The sequence below is a fragment of the Lagopus muta genome, chromosome 1 (assembly GCF_023343835.1).
Source record: "Lagopus muta isolate bLagMut1 chromosome 1, bLagMut1 primary, whole genome shotgun sequence".
Lineage (NCBI taxonomy): Eukaryota > Metazoa > Chordata > Aves > Galliformes > Phasianidae > Lagopus > Lagopus muta.
The window spans coordinates 96,569,565-96,591,724 of NC_064433.1; the positions used below are offsets into that span (position 1 = coordinate 96,569,565).

The 22,160-nt window shown below is 38.0% G+C and overlaps 1 protein-coding gene across 17 annotated transcripts in view; it reads right to left on the minus strand.

The window, feature by feature from the left end:
- Positions 1-22,160, minus strand: part of ROBO2 (roundabout guidance receptor 2) — an 873,290-nt gene that overhangs the window by 102,628 nt on the left and 748,502 nt on the right. For all 17 annotated transcript variants that reach the window (XM_048933870.1, XM_048933879.1, XM_048933877.1 and 14 more), the window contains 2 exons: positions 9,578-9,702; positions 4,363-4,534 (listed from right to left, as the gene is read on the minus strand). In XM_048933870.1, the coding sequence (XP_048789827.1) occupies positions 4,363-4,534; positions 9,578-9,702 (297 nt within the window). The remainder of the gene's footprint in view (positions 1-4,362; positions 4,535-9,577; positions 9,703-22,160) is intronic.

The following is a 22,160-nucleotide window of genomic DNA, read 5'->3' on the forward strand; positions in this document are numbered from 1 at the left end:
AAAAAAAACTTGAAGTAACTTCAAAATTAATTTCATTCAAAAACAACAACAAAGAACAACAACAAAAAACCATTTTGAAACTATCTTCCAGCAGCCATATATTCACATGTTCTGGCAATTTAAAAAACACCAGATCGCTTTTTTGATAAAATGGAGCTTAAATTTTGAGCAGAGTACGAGAGCAAATGTTACTGCTAATAAACAGTGTATTCCCTATAAATGCAATTTGGATCAACTAAAATTATGTGCAAATTTAGGTGGAATTTGGTCAAATTACAAAATGAAATTAAAAACAGAGAAAGACAAAGGAAAATGAGACACAACTCACAGAATTCTTATGATGAACACTACTATGTTAGGGCAGAGTGCTCTCCTGACAGGTGGGAATTATAGAATCATAGAATGGCTTGGGTTGGAAAGGACCTCCAGGATCATCAAGTTCCAATCCCCCTGCTGCATGCATGGCCACCAACCTCCCCATTTGATGCTAGACCAGGCTACCCAGGGTCCCATCTGACCTGGCCTTGAACACCTCCAGGAACGGGGCATCCATAACCTCTCTGGGCAGCCTGTTCCAGCACTTCACCACTCTCATAGTAAAGAACTTCCCCCTGACATACAACCTAAATCTTCCCTCTCTCAACTTAAAACCATCTTCCCTTGTCCAGCCGTAATCTACCCTTTTAAAGAGTTGACTCCCCTCCTGTTTATAGGCTCCCCTTAGATACTGGAAGGCTGCAATGAGGTCACCCCACAGCCTTCTTTTCTCCAAGCTGAATAAGCCCAGCTCCCTCAGCCCGTCTTCGTAGGGAAGGTGATCCAGCTGTCTGATGATCTTTGTGGCCCTCCTCTGGACCCTCTCCAACAGCTCTCTGTCTTTCTTGTACTTGCGGACTCCAGACCTGGATGCAGTACTCCAGATGGGGTCTCACAAGGGCAGAGTAGAGAGGGACAATCACCTCCCTGTCTCTGCTGGCCATCCCTCTTCTGATGGAGCCCAGGATACAGATTGCTTTCCAATCTGTAAGACCACACTGCTGGCTCACATTAAGCTTTTTTCATGCATCAAAAAGCAAAAAGGGAAAACAGAGACCATTCCTATCATTCCTTCCTCCACCCCTTTTTTTTTTTTTTTTTGCAGAAGCTTCTCAAGAGGACATTTGGAAGTGTCACAGTTGCTATAAAATACTTAATATACATTTAATCAGAGATAGGAATGAAGGTGGCCAGATTTGCAGGTGGCTAAACTGTGAGTGATATCAATTACTTATTCCTATTTTCTTTTAAGAGACATACCCCAGCATATTCAATAGATCCACAGTTTAAAAATTGCATTGCAGGCTGGGAAAAATGGCTTAAATTTCTTTTCTAAATCATTGTTGAGCATCCTAAAACATTTCATTCTTATGTTGTCAGAGAAATCTACTGCAGGATGTTAAGCTTGATTCTCTATCTAGTCCTCATCCCAAACAGCAGCTGTTGGGTAAACTGTAGGCCCACCCTACAGCTGAGCAAACAGTTGTCAAATTTTCTATTAATATATATAAATAATGTAAATTTAAATAAAGATAGGTAAGCATATGCTGGAACTTTCTTCAAAATATTCTGGGCATGGCGGATAAATCTATGGAATAAATTAAAAATACACTTTATTCTTATCAGGAATACACACATAGTTCGAGAGAAGCGCTTGCTTTATTTGCATGATATGTCATTTCAAGATTCCAATCTGCATATTCGCTTCTTGAGTTTGAAAGGAATGCTAAGATTTGATATTGCTTTTCCAGATGTGCATTAGACAGTAGATCGTATTATAGCCTTTCAAGACAATATAAGATTTGAATTTCAAATACACTATGGGCTCTTAGCACCGTCCATAATCAGCAAAATTATCACTCAACTCAGCATATTTCATCACAGCTAGTAATCTCTTCTCATGTGAACACTTGAGTTAAAAATATTTCCAGTAAAGACTTGTAAGTGCAAAAATGTAACAACTGAAACACTGCTATATATGGTATAATTAAGCACTTGTTTTTCTGCACATGACATATGTTTTCATTCTGTATTGGAACTTCAATTGGATCTAAATTACCCTGGATCAAACAAAAATGTGTTCAAAATGAAAAAGATGGCTCGCCACTATTATTAAATCATTAACCAAACAGAAAAATTCTGGGCTATGAAGTAAAACTGGAATCCCCAGCCAAAAACTGGGACACTAATGCTTAAGTGTATAGCTAGCATGTACAGCATTTATCTTTTATCATATTTTTAAAATCAATAGATTTCCCTTCTGATAAAGATCTCTAGCTTCCATAACTTCTGCTCAACATCAACTAAAACAGATTAGTTAGACATTTATGGTTAACATCCTACCTGAAAGCAATTAAAAAATATCTGTGATCTAATGGTACATTCATGTATATAATTTCAGTTTCACAATATTTTTTTGGCACTTTTCTCCTGACCTTACCTGCCCTTTGACTCAAGGATGAAATGGTATTTCTATAAAGCAACCCTCCATTATTTTGTAATGATCACACTGACAGTAAGTTCTGGGAAGCATTTCAAGAACACAGGCCTTGTATTCCTTCAGCAGCAGAGCTCAGCAAAGGAGAAAGCATGTCACGTTAAATCAGAACTAATTATGATTAAGCTTGCATTCTAGCATGGACACCATTATGAGCTTTCTGTTAACTTTTTAAGTGAACTAATAAAAATTCCAAACAGGTCAGGCAGGATTTCTTTTTTTTTATCTCATACAAGAAATAGATAAAGATGGACCACAGGTTTTGGCTGTCAAAAGGAAGAATTTTCATCACTGATATCCTTGAACCTGATTTGATCCTCTCGGCCCATGTTGCAGTAAATCTGTACAGCATCAGCAGGTGCAACCATTAACAGCTCAGTGCCCTTCTAGCCAATGTTTGCGTGTTCTATTTATTCCAATCACACTCACGGCACTGAATCAGGCAGTGCTATGGACAGATATTAAAAAATACTGCCTTTCCATTAATTTTAAATGACCTTTTAATCTACATTTAAATTTGAATTGAATGAAAATGCATCATTTTGTCATAGATCATGACAGAAAGGACTTAAAGAGATTGCAGAGCGAAGGTTAGCCTTTAGTCTCCAGAAACTGCTTTAGCAAAAAGCAATATGCTTGTAAAGATGCAAGGATAAGGCAGAAATTATCTCCCCTTGTCATAAAAATATAGACAGCTTTTGGAAAACAAAGAAAAGGCATCAAATTAATGCTCAGACCTCTATAACATGTGCCTGAACCTCTCTACCTGTCATTTGTGATGAATATGCTCTTATGAAAAGTCAGATTATTCAGAATCAGACATCTTTTCAAACTTTCATGGTGCAGGCAGGTCTCTAAGGGAACCATAAAAGTAGACCTCTGCATATAACAACAGTTTTAATGGCAAAAATTCATCAAAGTCTGTCAGGAGAAATTTAATGATTCCGTTAAGATAAGGAATAATGATGCAAGGGAATGCCATGGTCTCCTAGCGTTAGAGGAATTCTCTTGCTGTTAACATTAAAGGATGTAAACTGCCTTCTAGCCACAATAAGATGAAGAGGGGTATCAACAGGATTTCTGATGCATGTAAAGGGTTGATGTTTGTACACAGACTAAGGTAAACTTCAAGGCATGATAAGATTCAAGCCCAAAATTCTGAAAGTGAAAGCATCATCAGATCATGCAGCACTTTTCCTTTCTTGCCAACTCTACTCTGCCTGTGTATTTAAATCACTCTTTACACATCTAACTGTACTGAAAAATTATTAGAACACAGCACTGAGGAAGTAAAGTACCTTTGTGCCTTTTTCAGATATAAACTAAAAGGCTACAGTACATAGCTGTTATATTTTAACAGTGCTCCAGTAAATTCAAGGCAACTGTGTTCATTTAAATTGAGCTAAGAATATTTCCAAAAAAGTTGCCTAACATAATACTGAAGGCTGGGACCAAGACAGGTACTTAGACTTGTTTATTTCTGCACCCCAGCCCATTATTTTAGTCATAAAACTATTAATTCTTCATAATCTTTTTTCAGTCCTACTTTAGCTCTAGAGAACTGAGCAGCTTCCCTTCTTCCCAACCCTATTCTAAGTTGCTTTGTCCTTTGTTTGGACTATTAAGAATTGTGTGCAAAATGCAAACTACATGTCAGTCTCTTTTTGATGCTGTAGAGAACTGTGCAGAGATTCTTGCAGTATGTTTTGTAGAAATTCACCTGTTTATTTTTATGAATTAAGTGACCTCTCTGCTTTTTTTTTTTTTTTTTTAACACAACTTTTATAGTACTTCTGACAGAAGAAAAAAACGGAATTTCTATAGCTTACCATCAGTAACCTCCAGCTGAGCCTTTGCTAAAATGCTTCCAGCAACCGTCAGTGCTTGACAAATGTAGTAGCCTGCATCAGACCGTTGAATGTTGGTAATAGTGAGGTCTCCAGTTGGTGATACTGAGTATCTGCTGTTGGGTTGGAGAGGCTGGTTTGGGAAGAGCAGATTCTGCAAAGACAATTCATCTTACATCAGTTCAAAATACAACAGCATCACTTTTTTTTTTTATCAATTAAAGACATGTTGATTTTTTCCTTAAAATCACAGAATCACAGAATTGTAGGGGTTGGAAGGGACCTCCAGAGATCATCGATCCAACCCCCCTGCCAAAGCAGGTTCCCTACAGCAGGTCGCACAGGTAGGCATCCAGGCAGGTCTTGAACATCTCCAGAGAAGGAGACTCCACCACCTTCCTGGGCAGCCTGTTCCAGTGCTCCGTCACCTCACTGTAAAGAAGTTCTTGCGCATGTTTGTGCGGAACTTCCTATGCTCCAGTTTCTGGCCGTTCCCCTTGTCCTGTCTCCACGCACTGCTGAAAACAGTCCGGCCTCACCATTCTGCCCCCCACACCTTAGATATTTATAGACCTGGATCAGGTCCCCTCTCAGCCTTCTTTTCTCAAGGCTGAACAGACCCAGTTCACTCAGCCTTTCTTCATAGGGGAGATGCTCCAGGCCCTTCACCATCTTCGTGGCCCTCCGCTGGACTCTTTCAAAGAGATCCCTGTCTTTTTTGTACTGGGGAGCCCAGAACTGGACGCAGTACTCCAGATGAGGCCTTACCAGGGCAGAGTAGAGGGGGAGGATCACTTCCTTTGACCTGCTGGCCAGGGATATAAATCTCTTTATATCAATCAAAAGAAAAATTAAGTGTGGGTGATTTTGAAATGAATATACAGAGCTAGCTCTTCCTGCTTTGCAGTTCAAATCATAAACAGCCTTTTCATAATACACAATGGTGTTTTCTAGCTGGCAATTTAGGCAAAATCACACTTGAGTGATCTGTACTTGTTATACATTTATCATCATTCTGAATTAATAATTTTAATAATACACTTAGCTGGCTACCATACCAGGGGGATATAATACTGCAGTAAACATTATAGAACTAGCAAAAATAATTGAGCTAAGGGAACTAACGGGTAGTGTTTGGCAGTGAATATGTTCTGGGCAAAGTAGAAAGTAAGAGCATGGCACAGAAGTAAAGCTGGGAAGATAAAAAACAGATCATAAAGTAGGAGAAGCTTTATGATCAGAGGATGACAGAGCTTAAAGGGGATGCAAAAGGAAATTCAAACTGAGATATACCAAAGCAGGAAAACTGCATGGAGCCTTGAGGGTGAAGAAGAAGGGCATAAATCTGATGTAGAAATTGTCAAGAAAAAAAAAAAAAATAAAATATATATATATATAGGATAAGACACCAGTTAGCACAGAAGAGGGAGATTAGATTTTGCCTTTGTTGCCTTTGGGTTGGACTGGGGAAAAGAGAACTGTCAATAAGAATAACTAAAATGGACATTACGGTCACTGAATATGATGAAGGATTGAATGAATCAATAATACAGAAAAAGACTGAAAAGGTTTTAGTGGTGAGGGTTGTGTTCACAAGGAAAAAGTTAAATTGTCTACAGCAGCTCTTTATGCAAATAGAGGATGGGAAAAGAGAGGCAATGTATGTAGAAATGTTGGTAGCATTGCCTGATATGACAAAAACAGAGGAGAAAAATTAAACAATAATAATGAATTCACAAATTCCAAACAAAAAGGCTCTGAATTTAATATCAACTCAACAAGCCTGCCATATAAAATTTGCAATTGTTGTGTCAGGAATATCTCAAAACATTGTTATCATGCTATGATAAGCTTTTAGTCACTACTGTGACTCTGTTCCTCTGCTATGTTATGACTCTCTACTAACTTTTAAGCTTATCTATATGAACTAAAAAGGAAGTAACTCAAAGTATAGGGTAAGATACTAAATGAATTTTCTGCAAATCTGCTACTTCTGTAGTTGACCTCAATGTTTTACAACAAAATTATTAGGAACTGGTGAGCAAAAAACTTGAATTTCAAAAAATTTTGCTTTAAAGTAAAACTCACATATTTCTCTCTGATTTTAACATTAGAAAGAGATCTCACACTCTAAGTATCTTTATAATTGTATTAACTTAACAGACTACTTGTTACCATATAATGAGTCTCATCCTTTGCCCCCTTTCCATTTCAATGTTCTGAGAAATTTTTCACACAAAATTTTTCCTCAAAATACAACAACCACTCAGTAAATGTCAGATTCAACTAGGGAAAAAAAGAAAAAAAAAAAAAGAAGTGTGAACATTCTGAAACAATTTTAGGCTGTAGGGCTAAAGGGGTCTCAAAAAAGTTGCCCAGTTTTCTAAACTGCCTTGAAACTTGCATAATGATCTGTTCCTGGCATAAATACCTGTATCATTACACAAGTAGTAAAAGGAAACAAAATGAAAGATAGTGTAGGGCCAAGCTCCTAACACTCAAGAAGAAAAAAACCCCAAATCTCCTTCATTAAAAACGTAAGACTAGCCTTCTTTTTATCTTCAGCAAGGACTCGTTTATTAAGAATATTTTCTTCTGAGACATGAGTATCATATTCTAGAGAATATTCTACACTTTAGTAGGAGCTGATTAGTCTCATGAATCTTCCTTTCAAGAATCAGGTAACTTACGGGTTGCAGTTTGTCCTGTTACAGCACTAGTCCACTATTTTAATGCTTTTACAACCTCACTGGATTTAACTAGCTGCAGGTTTACTCATCTGAGCACGCTGGGTTGAAAACAGCAAAACAAGAGTCACCTTAGGTGTAAATCCTGATGTTTCTCTGGATTTATCTCAATTTAATCCAGAGAGTTTAAAGTGTACAGATGGCCTGTCCTGGCACATTCTATTGGTGAAGGGCTGTTAGACTGTGGAGAACATGCTACCAAACAAAAAGGACTAACTGTTTAGTCACAAGACAGCAGAAGAAATTACACAGGAATTCCCCTCCTTTCAAGATGGTTATGCTCAAAAACATAGTGTGAAGAAATAGATTCAGAATTAAAAATGCCCTGCCATTAGTGGGTAAGTGGGCTAACGTGACTACATAGCATTACTCTAAGTGTTAAGAGCGGTGCTGCAAACTGTAGTGCTTGAGTAAAAGCAGAATTAAGCATTGAAAATCCAGGCAACAACTTTTTAACAAGTACATAAAGGTGAAAAGTCAAGCATTTTCAGTGGACAATGCTTTAATTCAGCCAAAAATCCATCGTCCAGATTTTAATGAAGAAATGGAAACGCACCTATTCTTTGACGTCTCATGGCAAAATCTGCCAAGTTCTATATTGAGATGGTAATGCTAACCTGATGCTAACACTTAAATGATGCTCAATTAAGATTAACATAATGGTTATAATGAATCACTTTGAGTTATGTTTCAAGGTTTGACTACAAACCACGTAGGTATCAATTTTTATGTTGCATTTATTTGTCAAAAAAGGACTTTCTAACCCTTGGGATCTGGTTCTCAATATGGTAATTAATTTTCCAGGTTTGCAATTAAACAGCTTCAACATGGTACAATCAGGAGGTAATAACATTCAATTAAAGACACAAGATGCATTTTAACCTTAAAATGTTTTTACCCTTGAAGTGATATCAATGGAAGAGGATAAAATAGAGTATTAACACTTTTCAATTACACTAAATGACTTTAATCCTGCAAATGATGTTCTATTTTAATTAGAAGTTCTTCTCTTTATTACAGCATGATGGATGTCCACTCTATTAGATTCAAGTGCAACACTATAAGCTCACTTGACATAAACATTACCATGTTATTAAAATTCTCTACAAGACAGTGTTTTGAAATGTTTTCTAGCACATCAGTACTTCCCACCATAATTTCAAGATGATATTTTACTTTCCCCTTGGAAAAATGTTCACATGATTTAAACACACAATATCATGCTTTTCCAGAATGTGATCCATAGAGGTTAGATCTAAAGTTTTGTAAATAATGAGCTGAAAGAAACACACTGAAGACTAAGCTTACACTCATATGAGATTACACTTGTAAGGTAAAAGCACTGCACCTTTGTAAGATTTAAATGCAACAGGGCACCAAATGCTGTTAGTTTTAGTCTTGTCATTCTGGCCAGTTATCTGACCTGGTGAAAAGATGAAACAAGCAGATGTTTCAAAGTTGGAAATAGGTGGTTAGGCTCATAACTCACACTTTGAGTTGTTACACAGTGCCTCCGGGTTAGAGGCACAGCTGCACTGCACAGCACAAGGTAGATACTTAGTTAATCCACATCTCACTGTATGGGAAAAAGGAGCACGGGGCTTTGGAAAAACTTATAGATCAAATAGAAAAGCTACATAGACAGATGAAGTCAAAACAGGCTCCATCACAAAATTGCAGAAGGCACTGTCCTTGGATGTTCATCTATCCCTTCCAATCTTTCCTAAGGTAAAAAAGGGCAATCTGGCACATAGTTTACAACATTGAAAGTTAAAATACTAACCACACGTTAAAAGTGAGAATGCTTTACTTTTGTCCCGCCTGTGCAGCAAAGGCAGCAAAAAATATGTTGCATTCAAACATCAAGCTATGCAAGGTAGAATTGGCTGATTGCAACCCCATTAGCAACATCAGAAATTTTGCTTTCACACAGTGAAAATAAGGATTCAGGAAAATATTTCCAAAAAAACATTGAGAAATATCCTGAGATAATTCTACAGAAGAGAGAAGTTGAATGTTTGAAACCATATCTAGATGTACTGTGAGAATTTGCCAATGCAAATCTGTTTGCTAGCTATGTATCTACTTGATCATGTCTAGACAAGCTTTGAACTGTAATTACTGACACTGATTACTTAAAAGTTGAGTCATACCTCTTTATTTGCTATGTTTGTCTCACCCACCTGTTTGTTGGGTGTCTCAGAATGAAGTATTTAAGATACCTACTATTGCTTTTTATATCCTTGCACGATACCGCAAATTTTACCCACTTAAATGGACTTTGTGCTTTTCACAATGCTAATATTAAAACAAAAAAGCAACAAAATGTTGGTAGAAGATAGTAGCTGTTTTAAAGACAAATTCTTTTGAAAGCTATCTTTATTAAAAAATAATCTATGTATAACTTTTCTGAAAGGCTTGAAAAATTTTATAGGGAACTTATATCTTACCTGGCTTCCTTCTTTTTGCCAAAAAACAGCTGGCTGGGGATTTCCTTTAGTTTCACAAGGAAAAGTCACCGTTCGACCCTGGGCTACAATCTGATCTCGTGGTCTCACCACAAACTGTGGGGGAGCTACAATGTAAGAGAAAAAACAGTGCAAATTCAGGATATTTTGCAAAGGGAAAATGAAGTAGATATAAGGGAAAAGAAAACAATATGGAACACCAGATATACTAATTAGACAGAATTAATACATCTATTTACTAAATACATTAATAATAAAAAAGCAGCATTAGAACCATAAACATTAGCATAAACTCTACAACAAACAACAATAAATGCTAAGGCTCAACAGTGTTTATGATGCTGGTCTGGATATATTCTATCTTCCATCTGAGCAAGTATCATCAGTACAATATACACTACACATAGCTTATCATTCTGCTGAAGCTATCATATGTTGCACAGGATAAATCAGGATATATAGACTACTTTTTTCATTCTGATCCTCTAGCTTTTCAAAAATGATTGAGAAAGGAGAGAAAGGTCTGGATGATAGCAGAAAAATAGAAGTTTAAGCACTCCCTGAGCTTCTATGAGGGACAGTGCGGTTAAGAAGGGAGTGGGAAGAAGGACTTGCTGTGAAAAGGAAGTTTGCTAAAGCATCAAAGACTTAGGAGATTTTAGCTTGTGAAAAGTCAAGAAAAAAGCAAGAGTTGCAGAGTTAGTGGCTGGAGAGAAGTGAGTAAGAAGAAATGTATTTCAGGAGCACAGGAAGATAGAAAGGAAAAGAAGAATAAGTTGAAGTTAAAATGTGAAAGAAGAATCAGGACTGGCTTTGTGTTCAAGTAGATAGCATTAATAGCATTCCAAAGTGAACAATTTTGAAAAGGAGATGTGTTTTGACTTCTCTGGGAATGCTAATGGAGAACAGTGAGTCGATGCCTGGTGGGAGCATGAAGGGTGAAAAAAGATTTTGATGTGCAGAAGAAAAGTGGGGAAGAAGCAGTGATGGAAGATCAGAGTGAAAAACAACATCAGTGACTACTCTCATGGGACAAAGTAACTTTCTGATGCAAATCTCTCAGCCTTGGTTCAACACTGTAACTCAATGGAATTGGATATGTAAGATATATTAAAAACATAATCAGCATCTCCATATGCTCTTACCAAAAAACTTGCTGATTTTTCCAATAGGCTGAAGAAAGGGGAAAAATAATTAAAGAGGTGAATTTTTTCCATTCCACTATTGCTCTGCTGGCTGTGGAGAGAGGTGGTTTAAGGAACTACTAAGCTTTAAGTAAACAGAATTTCAGTGTTTTAGAAAACCATCTTTTCACCATTATAATTACAAACTATTTAATTAGGCACGAAGAGCAATCAAGACTCAGCTTCCGATTACACCTGCTGACAGCACAGATGCAGATCTGCTAAATGCACAGAAATGTATGCAGATCTGATTTATTTTTTTTTTTAATACACTTTGTACTTATGTGATGAAGTCGATAGCACTGGTATAGCACTCTTAAAACAAGAACTGTAAAGCACTTAATAAACATGCACCACTGTTAATTTAGAAGGCAGAAGTAGAGAACTATAAAAGGAGTCTTTCTTCCACCTCACACTCCTGAGCACAAGTTTTGGACTTTCTGGAGAGAGAAGTGTCTGCCCCTTCCTGGGGCCTCAGAAAGCATCAGTCTTCTGAAGGGTTAGGTACCCTGCTGCTGTCCATTTATACTCTTATGCTCGGAGGCTGCTATAAGGGCATAGGTGTTGCTCTGAATACTCAATCCAAAATCAGCTTGTTCTACTCCAGTCCAGCCCTTGACTATAGCATGTGTCCTGTTTTTTCCCTCACATTGTTTTATCTAGCGTATCTGTATGCAATCCTTTCAGATGTTGGAAAGCAGTAATATAGCAAACAGTATGTGTGTTTGTTCATTCAATCATACGGCAAGGGAGAGAAAGAGTTTTTGGTTATGAATTAGAAAAGTCCATTTCTGAATGCATACCTTACACTAAGGTATAGTTCTGATCAACCAGTTAACGAAGGTCACTGAATTGTTTCAGTGTTTGCTGCTCAGCCACAGAAGTTAATTTCCCAGGATATTAACATAAAATCAATAGCAAACTCAGAGTGGAGAGCAGAAAACTTCTAACTTCTTCACTGAACAGGAATTATGCATGAGTCAGTGCAACATTATAGATGGACTCAAGATCATAATCTTCCTATTGAGGCTAAAAACAGAGTGTCAGGAATTCATCTCCACAGATCATGATAAGCATGATAAGGTATGTAAGATCACTTCACAGGCAGCCTTGGTCTACTGGTGCTAAGTGTTACAGACAGTGCTCTGAGACATCACAACAGAAGGAAGAAGGGCATGGCCTTTCCATGAGCTTATCTTTCAAATCATATAACCAAATAAATGCAGGTAGATAGGTTTAAATGTTTATCTGAAACATGGTCACACATAAGGCTGTACAGTAAGTCCATAGCTCTGAGTGCACGTACTTAACAGGATTTTTCATTGTAGTAGACTTTTCAAGGACCAAATTCAGGTAATTTAGTGAAAGCACAACAAGAGACAAACTTACTAGTTCAATCTACAGTTGGACCTACTCCTAATTCTGAACATTCCTCATTTTCTTAAGAGCAGAAAAATAATCCTTTCTTTTGCAAAAAGAGACACTGAAAAGAAGCAGGAATTAAGGTGGTGTCTCAGTCTGGATAATCCAATTTGTGTAGGCTGACCTTATTGCTCTGCTCTCTCCCTGTCACACACCAAATCCCCTCTGGCATTTACCATTCTAGGTGAATATGAGATGCTGCCTCAGAGCAACAGGTTTAGATTTTCTAAATTTAAGAAGGCTCCAGTAAACAATGGTATATGATTATGTACAGATCTGTTCTCTAGCTTTTCTCTGAAGAAGAAATTACTAGAAATTTACTACAAAACAAATAAATGAACCAGTTAACTAAATATAATCTCCTAATCTCCAGAAAAACTTGCTTCTATTGGTCTTTGAAAAAAACACAAAACCATTCCCTACAGTCAAACTATTTAATAGTATAATATTAAGGGGTATGAAAAAAAACATTTTTGGAAAACTAAAACTTTTTTTTTTTTTTAATTTATTCAAAGAAGCTTTGTAATGAAAGAAATCCCCATTTGCTCCAACTTGCCATCATTTTCAGCTATAGTTCTGTTTGCACACAGATAAAAATGATGCTACAGCACGCTATCACCATATCAATTTTATCTATCAAATTCCAGCTGAATAATGAGAATTGACAACCAAAAGTAACAGTTAATACTTGTAGGATAAATTTTGGTCAAGTACAACTACCGAATCAGTAAGACTACCATTATCCCCAGAGAATGCAATGCAGTCCCATTCAGGGACAGCAAGGCTTTGATTACAGAATAAGCACTTCAGTTTTCCTAAAAAGAGAATTCATTACCTACATACACAGATGCTGTTTTTAAGGTAGATAAATATTATTACTCATATTTTGCAGAAAGGTTAACTAAAAACATGACTCCCTCAAAGCTCAACATCAGTAGAACATTGGCAAAAACCTTATTCACGCCATTATTGCTCCTCTCAAAGGAGGAACATTTTAGAAGTCTGAAAAGGTACAGTTAGATTAATAACAGCAGGCTCGATATACTTCGGCTGTTAAAGAATTATGAGCTACTTTAATGCTTAATTCAATCTAAGCATTAAAGTGATTAGAAGAATCTGTTGAAAAAAACTGTTAGGAAGCAGGAAACCAAGTGTTGTGCCTATCAAATTATTACCCTTCATTGTTTCAGATGTAACATTAGCTGGATTGGAATAAACAGTGGAAAAACTTGTTTAATTGACATTTGAAAGTCAAAGACATTGGCTCTAAAAGGAAATGTGCTAGTTGGATTCCAGGGCACTGGGCAAAAATATGAAAAAAAAAGAACAATTAAGACTACAGATTGAGTGCACTTCCATTTTAATTTTTTTTTTAAATAAATTTTAAAAGTACATAGGAAATTAGATTTGATTTCTGGCAAATTATGCTCTGATACTGCATTCAGCAAGTGCTTGCTTCAATCAATGTCACACTAAAGCTCTGTTATGCTAATAGCGGCTCATGAGGGTGAGCAGGATGATATGGAAATCAGATGGCGAACATGAATAGAAAGCATAGGCCATGTACAAGGTGGGCTTTGCAATGAAGGGATGGGGAGGCCCTAAGGTTAATCACATCATGTTCAGAACTGATTTTACAGCACGGAACAGTATTCTATGGCAAGAATGAAAATAGAGATAGAAAAGTGTGAGCAGTAGTTAAGTATTAGTTATTGAAAATGGTAACAGTGCTCTCTGCTGCACTCTTTCCAAACGTCATTTTAGGTGTCACTGGATACTGGATCTTTCATTATACAAATAAATGTATACAATGGTAGCCTCTGCTCAAGTGTCTTAGAAAAAGAAGTTTAGAATAGAAAGAATATTACAAAATATTTCTCAATTCTTTTCCAAGGCAGCAGAATCTTTTATACATTCTGATGGATTACATTCGTTTATTTACCACTAGTGTCTCTGGATACTAAAGGTTGTGCTGAGTCACCAGGAGCTGATAAAACTGCTGATGTAGAAAAGCTTGAACAAGACAGTGAGTTTATTTCTCCTAGGTGAACTCTGGTCACCTGATAAGAAATGTGACAGAAGATGAGAGTAAAATTACTACAGAAAAATGTGATTTTAAAGTAAATAGCACAGTGAATCCCATATAAAGTATTAGCAACATTTTCTTCCAGTGGCACAATTTCCTAAGCTAGTCTTAAGGTTTGTGGCTCACAGTGAGCACAATAATCCTAAGGGAATTCCATTATCATGACTTGCTCACAGCAGCTCCATCAGTCCAGCTGCCCTGAGGTACACAGATTATATTGCTATGATTTTAATCAAAAGTAGGTATCATACCAAGTCCAGTATTTCTACTGCAAGCAGTAAAGGAACTGTAACAACAGAAATTAATTAACAGTAGGATTTTTGTTGTCATCATTTGTTTTTCCTAACATCCTCAATTATTTAAGGCAGTCACTATGGGATTAATATCATTTTTTTCCAGTGCAGACAATTTTCAGATAATTAAAAGTTTAGTAATCTTTTAATCAATTATATGTACTAGGGTCCCTGCTGAAGTTAGTAGAAATTCTCCTACTGACTTCACAGAATCACAGAATTGTAGGGGTTGGAAGGGACCTCCAGAGATCATCGAGTCCAACCCCCCTGCCAAAGCAGGTTCCCTACACCAAGTCGCACAGGTAGGCATCCAGGCAGGTCTTGAACATCTCCAGAGAAGGAGACTCCACCACCTTCCTGGGCAGCCTGTTCCAGTGCTCCGTCACCCTCACTGTAAAGAAGTTCTTGCGCATGTTTGTGGGAACTTCCTATGCTGCAGTTTCTGGCTGTTTCTCCTTGTCCTGTCTCCACTCACCACTGAAAAGAGTCCAGCCTCGCCATTCTGCCCCCCACACCTTAGATATTTATAGACCTGGATCAGGTCCCCTCTCAGCCTTCTTTTCTCAAGGCTGAACAGACTCAGTTCACTCAGCCTTTCTTCGTAGGAGAGATGCTCCAGGCCCTTCACCATCTCTGTGGCCCTCCGCTGGACTCTTTCCAAGAGATCCCTGTCTTTTTTGTACTGGGGAGCCCAGAACTGGACGCAGTACTCCAGATGAGGCCTTACCAGGGCAGAGTAGAGGGGGAGGATCACCTCCCTCGACCTGCTGGCCACGCTCTTTTTAATGCACCCCAGTAAGCCATTGGCCTTTTTGTCCACAAGGGCACACTGCTGGCTCATGGCCAACCTGTCGTCCACCAGGACACCCAGGTCCCTCTCCGCAGAGCTCCCCTCCAGCAGCTCATCCCCCAACCTGTACCGGTGCATGCAATTATTCCTCCCCAGATGCAAGACTCTACACTTGCTTTTGTTAAACCTCATGGTCTTCAGACTTACATGGTCTTCAGATAAGAGTCATTGTAAAAATAATGTATTACAGAAAAAATAGTGACTACAACAGTATTTTTCTTTTTCTTAATAAGAGGTGAAAGAAGTATTAGAGAATCAATAAATAACAAGTGCTAACAGTTTTTTTATATACTTTGACATATAGAATCTCTCTTTTATCCCTGGATGACCTAAGAGAAAGAAGTGGGATAAATCTGTGCAAAATTTTTGCAGTGCAAAAAACAGATAGAAGATAAACAAGAATGACTTTTTACGATGGAGTGATGGTGTAGGTAGACAAAGGAAATGTAACTGATGTTGCCTACCTGGACCTGTGCAAGGCCTTTGACATTGTTCCACACCCACATCCTTATCTCTAAACTGGAGAGATATGGGTTTGAAGGGTGGACTATTCGGTAAATAAAGAACTGATTGGATGGTTATGGTGGTCAGAAGAACTACCCAGGTGGAGACTGGCCATGGGTGATGTCCTCCAGGGGTCTTTGGACTGGCGCTCTTCTTCATCTTTATCAACAACCTAGACATTGTGACCGATTGCACCCTCGGTAAGCTTGGTGATAACACCAAGATGAGTGGTACAGTTCATACACTAGAGGGAAGGGATGCTATACAGTGCAACCTTGACATGTTTGAAAAGTGCTGCACTTGGGCTGGGACAATCCCGGGTACGTAAATAGATTAGGAAAAGAACTCCTCAAAAGCAGCCTTGTGGAGAAGGATTTGGAGGCAGGGCGGTACTAGGGGATGAAAAGCTGGACATGAGTAAGCACTGTGTGCTTGAAGCCCAGAAGACCAGCTGTATCTTAGGCTGTGGTGATCAGCATGATGAAGGAGGTGATTCTTCCCCTCTATTCTGCCTTTGTAAGACCTCATCTAGGGTACTGTTTCTAGGCCTGGGTCTCCCAACATAAGAAAGATGTGGAACTGTTGGAGTGGTTCCAGAGGAGGGCCACAAAGATGATTAGAGGGCTGGAGTACCTCTCCCACAAAGAAAGGTTGAGGGAATTGAGCTTGTTTAGCTAAGAGAAGAGAAGGCTCTGGAGAAACTTCATTGAGGTCTTCCAGCACTTGAGTTTATAAACAGAAGGAGACCGATCTTTTACATGATCTGATGGTGATAGGACAATGGGGAATGGCTTTAAACTAAAAGAGGGGAAGTTTATGTTGGATACTAGGAAGAAATTTTTTACTCAGAGGGTGGTGAGGCACTGGAACTAGCTGACCAGAGAAGCTGTAAATCCACATCCCTGGACGTTTCCAAGGCCAGGCTGGATGCAGCTCTGGACAGCCTTATGTAGTGGATGGCAGTCCTAACTATGGCGGGGGTTGGAAGCAGACGACCTTTAAGCTCGCTTCCATGCAAAGCTGTTCCATGATTCCATGAAAAAGCATATTTGATATTCCAAGTTTCTTTGTCAATTTCAGTTAAGATAATTGCCAAATCTTCATTTATCACTGTTATATTAAAAGTTCAAATAAAAAGAAAAAAAAACCTACAATTCTTTTTTTTCTTTCTTCCTTTGGTCTAATCCCAATATAGTAAAATTATGAGAAAAATTAAAATAAAAATCCAACTCTGTGTTCTACATAGTTTAGAAAAAGATGTCTACAATTTCCTCCCATTTGCAGTCCTCTGAATTCATCAGTGGAACCATTCTTTGCTGAGGAGACTCTTCTTCTTTGTTGTACAGTACATTTAAGCATCAACTTCAAACATCTGGTCTAAATTTCATCTCAGCATTGGACTACAGCTTGCTATTTGCACTTCTGTTTTATTATATCTTGTCCAATCATCTCCTCTAAATGGCACTTATACCTTACAGATGCTTCTGGAAAATCTTTTCTGGTAAGTCCTTCATTTAGTTTTGATATATACATAGAAAAGCAACACTGATTCTGACTGCTAAATACCTTATATTACTTAAGACCTTCTCTAAGCAATTGCTTGCTTTCTTTTTCTTTTTAATTTTTAATTTTTATTCTTTCTCCTCAACTGCCTGAGATTCCGGTTATAACCTTTACATCAATCAGATAGCAAAGACGTACTTCCCTAAATTTGTAATACTTTAGCTTACTTGCTAAAGTAAACTGCACCAATAGTTGGCTTGTGTCTTTCCTGTAACTTCCGTGAGCTTAATAAACAAAACAAATTACAGTGACAAAAACACATGTAATCTACTATGATTCCTTTTGTCATGAGGGACATGGACTGTGTGTGCCTGGCAGTGTTGCTTTTCCAGGAAGTTCCTGCAGTGCGTGGAAGATAACTTTCTGATGCAGGTGGCGGAGGAAGTGCGGCACTGGAGTTTTTTCTTACATAAAAAGGAACTATTGGTTTCTAGAGCAAAGGCTGGGGACAGCCTTGGATGCAGCAATCAGGAAAGCCAACTTTGACCTCTTCAAGGACTTACATCATTTAGAACATTGGATGGAGAAGGGGTCCAAGAAAGTTGATTGACATTAAGGAATCCCAGATTCTGGAGATAAGAGGGAGAGTATAGAGAACAGAAGACTTCCCTTTGGTCAAGGAGGATCTGGTCAGAGATTGAGTAGGCAAACTTGACACATGCAAATCCACAGGCCCAATGAGATGCACACATGAGTATTGAGGGAGCTGGCAGAAGTGACTGCCAAGCTGCTCTAGCATTCTGTGATGTCATGACTGGCTGAGTAGATGAGGGGAGAGCAGTGGATGTTTTCTACCTTCACTTCTGCAAGCCTTTTGACATGATATCCCATAACACCTCCATAGGTAAGCTTAGGATAGATGAGTGGCCAGTGAGGCTGACTGGTAGAACTCAGAGGGTTGTGACCAGCAGCAGAGTCTAGTCAGAGGCCTGTAGCTCATGGTGCTCCAAGTATCAGAACTGCATCTGGTCTTGTTCAACATCATCATCAGTGACATGGATGAAGGGATAGAATGCACCCTCAGCAAATTTACTGATGATACAAAGCTGGGAGGAGTGGCTGACACACCAGAAAGCTGTGCTGCCATGCAGCAAGACCACAACAGGCTGGAGAGTTGGGTGGAGAGGAATATGAGGAGGTTCAACAAGGGCAAATGCAGAGTCACACATGAGAAGGAATAACTGCATGTATTAGCACAGGTTAGGGTCTCACTTGCTGGAAAATAACTTTGTGGAGAAGAAACTAGGTGTCTTGGTGGACAACAGGCTGACCATGGGCTAACAGTGTGCCCTTGTGTACAGGAAGGCCAGTGGTATCCTGGGGTGCATTAAAAAAGAACATGGCTAGAAGGTAAAGGGAGATTATTCTCCACTGCTGCTCTGCCATGGTGAGGCCACATTCAGAGTACTGTGTTCAGTTTCGGTCTTCCCAGTTCAAGAAAGATGGGGAACTTCTAGAGAAAGTCCACTGAGGGACACAAAGATGGCTAGGCGCCTGTAGCATCTTCCTTATGAGGAAAGGCTGAGAGACCTGGCTCTGTTCAGCCTGGAGAAGACTGAAGGGAGATCTTATCAATGCCTATATATGTCTACAGGGCAGGAATCAAGAGGATAGGGTCAGTCCCTTTTCAGTGGTGCCCAGTGACAGAAAAGGGGGTAATGGGCTAAAACAGTAACACAAGAAGATCCACAGGAAAAACGTCTTTACTGTGAGGGTGACAGTGCACTGGAACAAGCCGCTCAGAGGTGCTGTGGAGTCTCCTCTGGAGATATTCTAAACTCTCCCTAGCATTCTTCTGTGTAACCTACTCTGGGGAATCTGCTTTAGCACTGGACTAGATCATCTGCAGAGGTCTCTTCCAACCCCTGTGATCCCATGAGAAGAGAAAGCAAAGAAAAAAGGGAATGGATGAATGTATTGATTTTCATCCACTTCTTGAAGGAAAAGTAACAGATTTCACCTTTTTAAAAAAGTGAAAAGTTTGTATAGGGAGCAACACATCAAAAGACTCCTTTTCATACACTGATTTTCAAACACTTATGAAAGTACTCAGAATCCACTGAAGCAAGAAAAGAATTCCTACAGATTTGAGCATACATAATGAACTCAGAACAGCTAAAAAAGATTTACACATCAAAACTCTCCCAAGCTAGAGTTCAGCAATAAAAATAAAAAGCTAAATGAAATCAAACTATCAAACAAAAAAGAAAGACAAAGAGGCCCTTTATCACTTCCAGCACTCACTGTAACTAGATTTTCTGTAACAGAAACAGTATGCGTATAGACACATACTTAGCGGATAGGGCACAGTACAAATCACTAAAACTTCAAGTAGGCATCATCTTCCACATTTCTGTTTTTAATACTATCTGGTATATCTATAAGACCTTAAGACGTTGAAAATGGAGATAGAGTTTGATGGGCCAGCCCTTAAACGTTTGATGGTTAATGTGTTCTGACGTATATAACCCAAACATATTTCTGCGGTACCTTGAGTCATTACAGAGATTCAAGCATAAGTCTAGCTAGCACAATTTGCAAAAGTATAAATGCTAAAGAGTTTAGAATTTATTTCTTTTTTTTTTTTTTTTAAGTGCTCTTTAAAAGGCTACAAAACATCAAAACAAGTCAGTTCTGTATTTTTTCTTCTTATTGGTATTCACAGGCCTAAGTATTTCATTCTATGACAACCTTTTGACTTTAATCTAAAGGATTTGCCAAGTGACAAATAAGAAAAATGCATTATTCTTTCATTTAAGGAAGAAACAAATGCGAGAAGTCTAATGTTTACTGGTGCACTTACCACCTTCTTGAAAACTTTATATGTGTCAGCAGCAGGCAGACAAAATACTGCACTTTGATATAGATAGGTAGGAGATTTCTGCCACTGAAAGATGGCACAGCAGTGCCAAGCATGATCTCATCTCTTCTGTCACACACCAATTGTCATTGCTGATATAGTTGTATATCTCCTCAGTGACTCAAATGAAGGTGATAGTTTCATGAATACACTAAAAATAGAACTGTTCTCCTGTAAGTCAGAATGAAATGGAAAAGGATAGAGCTCTTTCTCAGCTATCATCTAAACAATGTGATTTCAAGCCACAAAAACTAATATAACCTCCTTTAAAGTCCTTTCTATTTTGTTTCAGGCTGCATCACTCTGAACTGATCATTAAGGCATGCCTATTGATTTATGATCTTAAAACTTCCCACTGTATTTAAGTAAAATGTAGTGACATTTCACTTACATATGCTTAGACTGTATTTAATTAGTATGAAATTTGGAATATTCATGGTAAATGTCTTATCTGTTTCTCTCTCCTCCAATGTAGTAGGGAAGTAAAGTTACTGTAGTTTGGTTGGTCTCTCCTTACTTTGTTAATTCCAGATAATTTCTATCTAGGTGGCAAAATTATCTGTCTATTTGTTGCATGTTGCTATTTTCTAAGATGAGTCACAGCAAATTAAGTACACTTGACTCACTACAAAGCAATTGAAATGCAAAGAACTGTATTTTGACCTGGACATAGTTGAAAACAATTTGTAAATGGTACTTTGTCTTTTGAATGACCTTTCTGCATTAACAAAAATGCAACTGAAGCATTAGACATATATTTTCACAAATCTTCTATCTGAAGTTAATTTTAAGACTCCATCTCAGAGCAGTATTGCAACTGCTTTTGAAAAGTAGACCAGTGTTACTTTTAGATGGAATTACACAAAACTTCCGGGCCCCTCTCAAATTCTGTGCTTTTTACAGTTTCTCTCCTGTGTGGCTACTGTGAGAAATACAGCAGAGTGCCAAAGTGAGAAAATATTAAACTTTCTCGTTTAGAAAATTCATCTAGTGTGAAGAACGGAAGAAATGGGCATAAATGGGGATAAATATTTTGTTTCCTAAACCATCTATTGTAAATCTTGTAACAAATAATTTCAAAAGGTTATAAATAAGAAAACAGCTATTTCAGAAATGAGCAACATGTTTATACCTAGCAGCAACTCCAAGTAATCTAGCATAGAGCTATTAAATTCACCAGCTGCCATCCACCTCAGGCAAGATCATACTTCATTTCATCTATATAGTATAGATTGTATGCTAATATCTGCTTGAATCAAAACATGATCATTGGCAAAAGTAATCCCAACTCCTGAATTTTCCATTCAAGCTGAAATTTAAATGAAAATGTCACAACTAATAGAATGTAAATATTTGGAACAGGTAAAAACTAAACAGAAGATGAAAATGATTCAGTTTGCAGTATGAATCACAATCGTTGAACATTAAAAATACACAAAAATATATGTATCTCTTATTCAGCAACACGCCAATGAAACAAAATGTTTTGTTCTTTATAGCACAGTAAAGACAAAGCATATCTGCTCTGAAATGGAGGTAGCAATGAAAAGCAGATGCATTCAGATAATATGCAGGTATCAGGAAATAATATGAACTTATAAATTGCTCTCCTTCAGTTTAACATACACAGAAGTATAAAAATATACTTCTGGTAAAATGTCACCTTCCTAAATAACTGTGAGTGTAATAATATTAAGTAGAGTTTACTTTAGCTTCCTTTTGCAGGAGAGATGGATTTTGCTCTGCATTCAAGTCAAGTCTCTAAAAATAGCAAAATATAAAAGCTACAAGATTTGACTCGCC